The sequence below is a fragment of the Brachyistius frenatus genome, unplaced genomic scaffold (assembly GCF_029030835.1).
Source record: "Brachyistius frenatus isolate BFR_SWC_R1_liver_20210118 unplaced genomic scaffold, ASM2903083v1 Contig_70, whole genome shotgun sequence".
Lineage (NCBI taxonomy): Eukaryota > Metazoa > Chordata > Actinopteri > Embiotocidae > Brachyistius > Brachyistius frenatus.
This window is the reverse complement of record NW_027210669.1, coordinates 881,500-892,670: the sequence shown is the minus strand read 5'-3', so window position 1 is coordinate 892,670 and position 11,171 is coordinate 881,500. Positions and strand designations below refer to the sequence as shown.

Here is an 11,171-nt window from a genome sequence, read left to right as displayed (position 1 = left end):
ATCCAAAATAGCCAAAGTATGTTGTCCGAAATATTCAAAAAAAGTCATACTATAGCACGTCCAAAAAGTGACCCAAAATTCAGTTTTGTATATAGTATATAGTAGAGTATAGAGTATAAAGTATAGAGTATATAGTATAGAGTACAGCCAGGGCGATGTGGCTAAGTTTGATGTTTCGCCGTGACACAGGAAGTTGATGTTTAAGGTCAAACGATGCTACAAACCTCATGAAACTTTGCACGTCAAGCACCAACTTTCATGAGTTTTTGAAGATGTTAAAGCCGCCGAAAAAAGCAAATTTTTTTTAAAAGAAGAATAAAGAACGAGATTGAGAATTTTTTTTTTTTTAATTTAAATTAAAACTGCAAGCTGGAATATGTGGACGCTCGCGTGCTGCACGTCGGGGATCCAGCGGGTCGGGGCCGCCGGCTCCCCGACGTGCAGCGTGCGAGGGCCCGCACATTCCCGCTTGCAGTTTTAATTTGATATTTCTGCTTCATAGTAATCGGCAGAAGTGACAGATTATTAATTATTAAGTTATTGAGCTTCTACGTAGTCAAATACGTATTTTTCTCCATTAAATCAGCAATGAATGTGGTGCCAAGAGTTTATGTAACATTAAGCTGAAATCATGAATATATTGATCTTTACTGATCTGCCGCTCAGTTTTGGTGAGTTTGCGTCGCGCTTTAAAAGCGAGCGAAAGGAACGAGCTGCAAAGTGACCTTATCCTTTCCTGACCTCATGCCTCTCTGTCTGCCTGGCTGCAGGAATTACAGGAATTTGCAGCCGACACACTCTCAGACCGACATTCACCGAAGGATTTAACATAAATCCAGCCAGTGTGCAGAAGTTTGGTAAAATGATCAACAAATTCCACGCTTGATTTTCTTTTCTTTTTTTTATGCATCTGTTTACAGTATTTCAGGATAATTAGCGGGATGGCTGCAGTATTGGAAACCTACCTGCAGAGGCGCGGGGGGGATTACAAAACACCAGGATCCAGGGAAGCAAAAGCTGCGAGACAACAAACAATTTCTCATTATGATCATGTGCTTTTTAAAAAAAAAAAATATTTCAACTTGTATTTGTTTTCTACAGGCAACCAATAATGGACCCACTGCCAGCAAGTGTATTTATGACCAAAATTGTGCCAAAGAAAAACTCGATCTTAATTTATTATAGCATTTCATAATGAGGGCTGTTTGTACTCAAGTCAGTTTAAATTATCCATCCACTCATTATTGGTACCTGCTTTATTCTGTACAGGATCACGGGGTACAATGAAGCTCCAGTACTATGAATACTCTCTGAGTAAATAAAACAGTAATCGTAATAAAACACTAGGTACTTATAGATATTGTCTTTATTTTATTTTATTTTATTGAGTTTTCTATAGACAAAACAAGGTGTTTCTTTCTTTCTGCAGCTGCTCCCGCCATGAACAGGTGGATGAACTCGCGCTGGACACGGTGCATGTGCGCTCTCTCGCCAATCATTACCAGGGTTGTGTTTCCAAATGACATACTTCCCTCAGAGCCACTAAGAAATAAGTACCCTGACATGTTAGTACTCTTACTTGTGTAATACTTGAATTTCAACCAGGTAGTGTTAACAGATCACACACACACTGCTGTTCTGCACTGACCGGAAAAACAACCTCAGCATGTGAACACGCTCGTCAACATATCTACAGCTTTATTTATTTCACCCAGAGGTTGATGTGTTCTTGTGCCCTTTGTTTAACACACCGATGAAAATAAGGACACACTTTCGCGAGATCTTGGGGAACAGCTGCAGCTTCCTCAAGACTCCTTCATCGGTGGTCCTGCCCCTTCTTCTGCTACGCCAAGACGGCAACCACCCCAACCTCTAAAAAACCCCTCACTGACTTAACTGATGTCACTTTGAAGGCGTTCACATAAAAAGGGAGGTGTGTGCCGTCTGACCAATCACAAACATGGACAAGTGTAGCAGCATCTTTTACATCTTTTACACATGAGGAGGAAATGTACATTTTATAAAAACACGGGGAAGGATTGGGATTGGGCGGTTTCACACTCATATTCTGGACCATGCATCCTCCTGGTACATGGAGCACGCTGTATTTTCCAGTACTTCACCACGTGAGCGCACTAATGTACTCAAAAATAACGAGTGTAAGTACTTAAGTACGCCATTTGGAGCACAATACAGTTGAAGTGACGTCGCTGCCCACAGCGCATGCGCACTGGCCCTCAAACAGACAAAAAAAAAAAAAAAAAAATGAGAGCCACAAAAAAAAAAAAATACAGCTAATGCATATTGTTTTTGAGATTTTAACCATGCTGATGTGGTTTGGAGTATTTTCTCTAACTTGTTGTCCAGCTCGTTGCTACATGGTTATGACACCGTTTGCAGGGGAGGGGGGGGGGGATGCACCGTTCAATGGCGCAATGTGACTGAAAAAAGCAGGCCGGTAAATGAAGGTATGAAATATTTGACAGTCTTTTAAAACGGTTCACGGCCTGATAAAAGCTTCGCAGCTCGACAAACTCACCCCGGGTCTGTCAGCTCTCTCCGGGGGAAGCGCACGGTCCGCGCACGGTCTCCGGGTCCTCTGCGGTAAACAGCGACATGGCCTGAGGCACGACGGCGTCACTGCGAGCAGCAGAGGAGGTGAAAGGAGTTCAGCAGCAGAGGAGGTGAAAGGAGTTCAGCAGCAGAGGAGGTGAAAGGAGTTCAGCAGCCGCCGCACAGCTGGGGGCTCAACGGTGCGCGTGCGCAGTGTTCACGGGGTCGCGCTCGCCATAAAAATGTCACATATCATATAAGTCTATAATAACTCAGGCACCAAAATCTGCAGCTAAATGGTCCTGTAAAGGCTGAACAGGTGAGGATATCAACCGAGAAATGTCAATCATTTAATATGATATCTATACATTTAACAATTCCAACTTTTCAGGAGAAAATGTCCTTTTAGTTTGGACTAATTAATAGTTAACTGTGTTCAGGTGACAGACGCTAGAGGGAGGCAACCACAAGGCCTAAAAATGGCACACTGCCTGGAGAGGGGCCTCTGGGTTTATTTTTCTGGTACCAACATTTTAACTTATCCATTTTTTTCTTGGAGTCATGATTGTAAAGGTCGATCAATATATATCACTGACACTCCATGTTATTCAGTTTAATGTGTCAGTCATCGATATAGACACGTATTGATCTCTCCTTATTGAAGTGCTGTTACCCATTCTGTCAATCCGTTTATGATTTCATAAATGGTGATTTTTTTTTTTATTATGCTCAGATGATGCATATTCCTTATCGAATTCATTCAAAGTTTCACGAACTTTCACGAAGTATTAGTTGGTTTGTGGGTTGTCTACCTCATAACGTATCTTTTAATTTCTCATATACACTTTTACGGACATTTAATTTGTAAAGCCAGTTGATTCTGATTCTTTCACTTGACTATATCTGACACATGCTGATGCTTTCTTATCTAGTATATCTATCTCTATACACAGCCTGCAAGTGCAAATGTTGTCTCTTCCCAGAAACACACACACACACTGACATGCAGGAGAAATTATAACTCTGCATGTCAGTTTCATGTTCCCTGAGATTTCCTCTCCTAACTAACACAGAAATGCCCAAAAAATAACTTCTTTAGAATTTTTGATAAAATCACAAGATGATTTCCAGTAATTCTCACTTCTTGAAACAAACTAAACACATTTCCAATCTTATATTCACTTCCTGAAATGTTTCTCACAATGAAATCCTCTTTCCTGACAAACTCTTTGTTACATTTGGTGAGACCTATGATGAATGGACATTTTACATGTCATGTGTATTTAATTGTCTTTATTTTCAATTTTGAAGTGGTAGAAGGGGAATTGAAGGTTGGAAAGTCCCGTCAAACTTCCAGTGTTTGCCTGCTGAGCGCGGACAATAAGCCGAGCTACAGCCACAACTCATCAGGGAGCAGGAAGCGGGGATGACAGAGGGTGAGAGAGTTCAGCAGGAGTCGGCGGACCCTCCGCCGTCACCTTCTCACCTCCAGGAAGCACCGGCAGGCTCGAGCACATGTTGTCAGCTGGCAGTGTTGGGAGTGTGAGGGACCCCCTGGAGGAAACAGGTGCCCTCAGCCTCATTGTTTTCACACCAGCACCAAGAAAGAAAAAAAATGAAAATGGAGGGACAGATGTGACTTAATAGAAGATGTGATTCATGGGTAGAAAAAAAACAACGTTTTTTTTAATGAGAGGAAGGAAGTTCAGGCAGGTGAAAGGCTGAAAGAGGGGCAGTGTGGCAGAGAGAGCAGATAGAACATAAAAATACACACAGTTTGTTGTATACTAACTTGCTTTTTCCATCATATATGACATTACTTATGTCGTAAATAAATAAAACACCAAACACCAAATAGTCCAATTGATATAAAAAGGATTTAATTTAAATTGTACAAAACCATCTTTGTCCAGCAAATGAACTTATACACATACAAATTTAAAATTATTATCAACTATTCAATTGCTTTCAGTTTTCTTATTACATATGCTAACATATGCTTTGATTTTTACACTTAATGTTCAGATAACTACAAATAGTCCTTTGCCTGCTTGGACTGTAAAAGCAGATATCACTGCATGCTCTTTTTTTTTTTTTAAACAACACACAGGCCCCGGCCCATAAAGATTTACATAAATCAAAACTTCAGTAACTTAACACTGATGAAGTCCCACTCCGGACTTCACTCCCAAAACTCCACTATTCCCCGTCTCTCCATCATACAACTTGCTTTATCTTTCTTTCAAACTATTCACATACTCACATTTCTCCCACATTCAGTGTACACTTTTTCTTTAATGTCCTCTTCCTTTCTTTACATCTCTTCGCAAACCTTCATAAATACTTTCTTTAATCATCTTTCATCATCTCCAGTTCAGAAAATCAGCCCAGGAATTCTATTTTAAACCTAAAAAGACTGAAGCTAATAAAGCGTTAACGTGTTAATTTTAGCTCCGACCTCCGAACCTCATCCAACAGCGTGCTAAAACATTTCTGACAGATTTAAATATTGTTCAGATGATGTACTGTGTGTGATTAATGGGTCAAAGGTCATCCTCTTCAGCAGGCCTGCAGGAGAGGCTGGTAGGGTTCGGTGAGCACCTTGTATCTGATCTTGGTGTTGGTGACGGCCCCGTGTTTCTGCCGCAGGTGCAGACGCAGTTGGCTCTTGTGTCGGAAGTGCAGGTCGCACTTCTCACACTGGAAGACACGAGACAATTAATGGGTCATTCTGCGCTGTCATTGGATGATGAGACCGGAGACGTGCATCTCTGACTCACAGTGTAAGGCTTCTCTCCGGTGTGGATGCGCAGGTGGCTCTTCAGGGTCTGCAGGTGGCGGAAGCGGGTGCCGCAGGTGTGGCAGGGGTAAGGTTTCTCACCTGTGTGAATCAAGACGTGGGCCCTCAAGTGGGCAACCTGACACCGGGACACAGCACACAAACAAGGTAAGTCGGGACAGACGGACAGACTAAAGCACCGGACAAGGCAACAGACGAGGAAAAATTCATAAAAATCTAAGTTGAAATTATTTCCCAGACTCCATAGTCATCAACAGAAATACATCCTTTGTATAATTTTCTATTACAGCCTTGAAGAACCACCGAGATATTCCATGAAATGACTCTTTCTTTTGGAGTTTGAGGTTTGGAAATGCTAACCTGCAGAACCTCAGCGGTAGAAACCCAGAGTTTTAATTTGAGAGGGTAAGTTCACATTAATAACTGTCACATGAACCTACAAAATAATTATAAAACAATAATAAGCATTTTGTAAAAACACAACTTACAAGAAATGATCATTTTGGATCGGGTTTCCAATCCACATTAACCAATAACTGTGTGTCACTGCCAACTACACCAATATTGTATCCTGTATCCCCTCACGTGCACACACACACACACACACACACACACACACACACACACACACACACACACACATATGCAGCCCTCACCTGAACGAATCGTGCCCCACAGGTGTCGCAGCGGTAAGGCTTCTCTCCGGAGTGAATGCGGGAGTGAGTCTTCAGGTTGGCCGGCCGGTTGAACTGAGCTCCGCACACGTTACAGCGGTACGGCTTGTCACCTGCCGGGTCAAAGGTCAACGTCGTTAGTCTCTAAAGAGGAGGCGGAACAACAGAGTGATCTCGACTAAGGTGCTTTCTGTCATAGCTTCACCTGAGCCGACAGACTTGGCTCCTTGCAGGTTGCCAGAGTAACAGTAGGGCCCGTAGCTCTCGCGCTTGATTGGATGTTGGTCGTGACGGGCGGCTTCTGGATCAGAAGGGTGAGGTTTGGGGAAAATGGTGCCGGGGGAGACTGGAGAGTCAGACGAGATAAAAGAAAATAAAGATATTTGCATTGTTTTTGATTATTTAGTTTGATAGTGTAAAACTAATCATATCACTTCTACCTACCTGGTCCCTCCTTGTGAGGGGGAGGCACCGCTGGGTGATCCACAGAGGGAAGTGGCCCGACGGGAGGGGCTCGGCCAGAACCCTCGTAGCAGGAGGCCTGCCCCTGTCTGATGAAGAAAGGTTTCAAATATTTAAAAAAAAAAAAAAAACTCCTAAACTTTCAATTTCATTCCTCTGCCATCTCGTTCTCCTCAATGTTTACCTATCAATCTGACCGGGCACTTCTCCAGACCACGCCTCTGTTGGTGCTTTCAGTGTGGAGCCCATCCTTCCGGGCGATGCTTGACTTTGGGGTTCCTCCATCTCCTCTACTTTCACCGTCGCGGCAGCACAGAGAGGGTTGAGGACAATGTACTTGTACTTTTTCCAGTTGCAGGCCTTTGGGTCCGGTGTGGCTTTGCTTTCACTCTGGAGGAACCAAGAAACACAGAGGATTACTACAACTTTTGAAGCTAATTTCAGCACCATGTAGGGCTGCATCCCACAGTCAGTGTTGTCTCTCAGGGCTCCTTGTGCGTTCATACCCTTAAAGTCAACCACATCTTACTTTTTTCTTGACACCTACCACAAGGTTTTTGCTGCAGGTGTTGGACTCGGCTGGAGAGTTCGGTTGGCAGCTGAAGCGGGTGGGGCTGTCTGGAGATGAAGTCGGGGTGCCTGTGAGGGGCGACTCGGGCTCTCCTTTCAGCTCTTTTGACCCGGGCTGGCAGGTCGGGAAAGTCCCTGGCCGGAGAGAGCCCGCAGGGACCCTGCAGGAAAAACAAAGGAAGTGCTGTAATGAGCTAAACCTGTCAACAGACAAGAGGCGCACGAACCCCAGCAGCAGCAGCAGCAGCAGCACATCTGACAATGTGTGAACAAAATACAGAGCAATAGATTGATTCCATCTTTTTCAGTCACACACTTTGTTCTCTCACCTGGTTTCCCCCGCTGTTGGGAGTAATCTCGGGAGTCCTGGATGAGGCAAGTCCGCTCCTTTAGGGGCCACAGAAGCCACAGATACCCTGGAGTCCAGCTCCAACTGGGGGTGTCTAGTATTTATGCTTTCTGTGCTGCAAAAGAAATAAAAACATGTCAAAAACATACAAGATTTCCCATTCAAAATAAATAATACTTCTGAGTTCGTGTACAAGCATCAGCAACACCATCTCCTACATTATCAATCCACAAGATCCTGGCCAGACCAACAGACGCTCTCACCAGTGCAGCTGCATGAAATCCCGGCAGGTATCGGCCACGTGGTCCATCTGCAGGTAGGCGGCGGCCGTCAGCACCCCGGAGACGATGCTCGGAGTCAGAGGGAGGCGGGAGGTGTACATGAAGTCCAGCAGCAGGGAGACGCTGGCAGGGTCCAAGGTGTTGGGGAGAGACACGGTCGTGAGGTGCTCCCCGCCGGCACCGCGACCCTGAAGCAGCACACGGCGGGAGTACAGCGAGTAGAAGAAGCCGCTGAGAGGAGAGAGGAAGATTTAAGATGTAAGAAGTTCACGTGAGCATCAGAGTAACTGAAACTGTCTTCAAGAGAAATAAGGCAGCGGTGGTGGAGAAGGGATGGGAAGAGGAAGACAATGGGTGGAAGGAAACTGAGGACAGATGAAGACAATACAGAAGTTAGAAGGACAAAAGCCAGTATGAGTCAACCAGAGAAAGAAGTCATTGCCCAACATTCAAATGACTGAACATTTTTAAGACACTGGTCTGCACATGGCTGTAAAATGATGAGCCTATTCAACTATGTTTAACCGACCAATGAAATCAGGATGTTTCGGTGACTGTACACAATACAAGTTTTTTTTTAATGAAGATAACTTCTCCATATCACATGGTATACTTCTTTTTCGTGTTTTTCCTTTAGATTCAAAGTGTTAAGCACTTTTTTCATGATAGAAACTGCACAAATTAGAGACAATCTGAAGGCTCCTTGTTGCCATTAAACACAGAAGTGGCTGCTTTGACTTGTGCACCAACCTGCAGGCCACCAGCACAGCGCAGTGCGCTCGCAGGTGCACGCTGCCCACAACCAGGGTGGTGTCAGTCAGGATGCTTCGGTGTCGGAGTTCGTTCAGGTTCAGCAGGACGTCGTTGGAGTGGCGTGTGAACTCTTTCACGTATCCATCGGCCCTCATGGCCTGCCCTCTGTCGACCCTGCGTCCCTCCAACACCTCCATCACGATCTGGATCTGCCAAGGAGACGATACAAGTGAAACAATAAGCGAGGCACTGCACTTTATTTGGATTCAGTATATAAAGTATGATCTGAAGTTTTATTTCATATAGTTTTAGACTTTTACATTATGAGGCATTGCAATGACTTACCTGTATGTAACTGATAGAATAAATATAGTGGAGTGTCCCAGACACATCTGTTAGGTGAGACCAGCTCCCTACTCGTACCTGTATGAAGAAAACAACAACAAATACCCATTAAATGTCACGTGCATATCTGAGTTTCATACTGTAAATATGAAAAAATAAGAAGCAAAATTAAACCATGTCAAAAAGAAAATATTCAAAGTCTTAAATTTATCTTGGAGTGATTTTGAATTAAAAAATATTTAAATAATCAACTGACAGAATGAAGAAATTTAAGATGACTTTCTCCAGATTTCTACCTTTATTGTTACATTTCAATAATTATTCCAAGGACACATAAAACCAAACAAATCAATCCAAGCAAACAACTTATTAGACAGCTCTTAAAACACGTGAATATGCTGGGAATTTCCAACTCACCCCGACCAGCAGGGACGAGAGCTAACGTGAGCCGCGCTGACGTCAGACCCCCTCGGCTCAGCGTTCAGTCTCCAGTCAAAGATGTGGAGCAGGGGCTCACCCGCAGCCTCGGCTGGCTCTGAGCAACGCTGTGAGGGGAGGCTGAGGGGACGCGGCTCTTTATAATGTCGCGCAGGAAGCGCCCTTACAACCAGAGCTGCTCGTTTCCTCTTTCCTCAATGGCCCACGCGTACACTGGAAGCAGCGCAGGAAAGGCCCCGGCGCAGGCTCCGGGCTCTAGGTATTTTTAGTGGTGCTATTAGTTTGTCTAAACCCCCATCGCTCTGTGTGAAGTAATGGCAGGAAAGCAAAGTGTGTTTTTGTGCCACGTTGAGAAAATATATACGTGGACCCTCGGGGAGATGCGCTACGTGCCGGGCTGTCCAGGGGTAAGCCAGAGAACATCCCCCACCAACGCTTTCCTACCCTTCACCCCTGTCCAGGACGGAGGAAACTGTTTGAGAGGAAGCTGGAACACCAGCTTATTGTTGGATAAACAAACTCTGCCCTCATCATTGAGATTTTATCTAACCAAGGTTTTTTTTTTTGTCCTTTTAAATGAATGCACGTTTCACTCATACTTTGATGCACAATTTCTCCTAAACTTTCATGATATTATTTGAATGTAAATTCCAAAGAGGAACTGGCATTGCAAAGTTGATCTGTTGGGTTAAATTGTCATTAATAAGTGCTCCAACAACATTGTCCGGAAGCTTCTGGCTTGCTGCCTCAGAGCAGAGGCAACGGTGTTATGAGGACCGAGAGGAAGGAAGTGAGACAAAATTGATCGCTCTGGATGGGAGACACCTTCTCTTGGTGCTGAAAAACAACCTCTACCCCGCCCCGACTGAGAGAAATGCAGCCGACAGATGTGCAGGAACTTCCGCACACACACACACACGCACACACACACACACACACGCACACACACACACACACACACACACACACACACACACACACACACACACACACACACACGCACTCATGAATGCATCCTGCAAAGTTGCTCAGAGACATGGATGAAAACGCCTGCGCAGGACATCCGTCAATAATAAAGTGAGCAGGAGATAAGGGAGGGGAGATGGAGAATGGTGGGGTGGGGAGAGGGGGTGGGGGTGGTGGTGGTGGTGGTGGTGGTAATAGAGTTAGGGGACGAGGTCTCACAGGTCATGAATAACTAAATAAAAAAATAAGCGGAAAGTTACCTCACCTTCAGTGCAGCCTCGACTTCACAGAGAATCAGACACAAGGACAGTTAATTGAGGCGCCTCAAAAAGTGAATTATGAACTGCGTTTCCTCCACATCAAAGTTCGCTCTGAAGGAGACCCCGGAGACGGAGGAGAGAAGTCTCCGAGGTCGACCTCGGGAAGATAAGCGCTGCTTGCACAAAAAGCCGGGCGAGCTTGGGCATGATGCAAGAAGCGAGTGGTCATCTGATCAACAAAGAGACGGTGATTTATTTTTATGGGTTGTCCATCTTGTCTATTTGTCCCATTTCAGTAAACACGACATCTCGAGAACGCCGTGAGGGAATTTCTTCATATTCGGCACAAACGTTCACTCGGACTTGCAAAGTCAAAGGTCACTGTGATCTCCACATCCAACCCGTCCGTCCAGACCATCTCAAGACCGCCTGACAAACGGCGTCAACTCAGGAACACAATGAAAGATTGTGACCGTGGGTCAGACGCTGAATTGGTGACACTTGTCGGTCACCTTGAAAACGGGTGATTGTAGATTCTCCTGCGCGGTCGGGTCGAGTCCACAGTTTAGAATCTGCTGGTAATTCAGGTTTTCCACTGATGTGTTTGCATCCAGTTCAAATACAACTTGTATAATGTGAAAGAAAAACATGGAACTCCTTAAATATTTGAGCTCCAACTCAGACGTTACTTTTTTTTTATAATGGATGGCAACCACAAAA

The 11,171-nt window shown here is 44.6% G+C and overlaps 1 protein-coding gene across 2 annotated transcripts; it reads right to left on the bottom strand.

Annotated features, from left to right (window-relative positions):
• Positions 1 to 4,411: 4,411 nt before the first annotated feature.
• On the bottom strand, positions 4,412 to 9,321 carry bcl6b (BCL6B transcription repressor). Of its 2 annotated transcripts, none has more exons than XM_069707632.1 (12): positions 9,205 to 9,321; positions 8,788 to 8,865; positions 8,440 to 8,651; positions 7,672 to 7,920; positions 7,389 to 7,523; positions 7,037 to 7,220; positions 6,674 to 6,879; positions 6,472 to 6,578; positions 6,233 to 6,373; positions 6,010 to 6,140; positions 5,334 to 5,471; positions 4,412 to 5,253 (listed from the first exon to the last, which is right to left on the bottom strand). In XM_069707632.1, exons 3-12 carry the CDS (start codon positions 8,637 to 8,639, stop codon positions 5,113 to 5,115), a joined length of 1,632 nt encoding a protein of 543 aa, XP_069563733.1. In that variant the 5' UTR covers positions 8,640 to 8,651; positions 8,788 to 8,865; positions 9,205 to 9,321; the 3' UTR covers positions 4,412 to 5,112. The 2 variants fall into 2 exon arrangements, with proteins under 2 accessions (XP_069563733.1, XP_069563734.1); XM_069707633.1 differs by having other exon boundaries at positions 6,233 to 6,328.
• Positions 9,322 to 11,171: the final 1,850 nt, after the last annotated feature.

Bases quoted from the DNA above. Each gene is read 5' to 3' on its own strand.
- bcl6b (XM_069707632.1), bottom strand. From the start codon at position 8,639: ATGGAGGTGTTGGAGGGACGCAGGGTCGACAGAGGGCAGGCCATGAGG. The intron at 7,221-7,388 runs GTGAGAGAACAA...TTTTTCCTGCAG, and splicing joins CCAACAGCGGGGGAAACCAG to GGTCCCTGCGGGCTCTCTCC. The intron at 5,254-5,333 runs GTGAGTCAGAGA...CGTGTCTTCCAG, and splicing joins CCGGAGAGAAGCCTTACACT to TGTGAGAAGTGCGACCTGCA.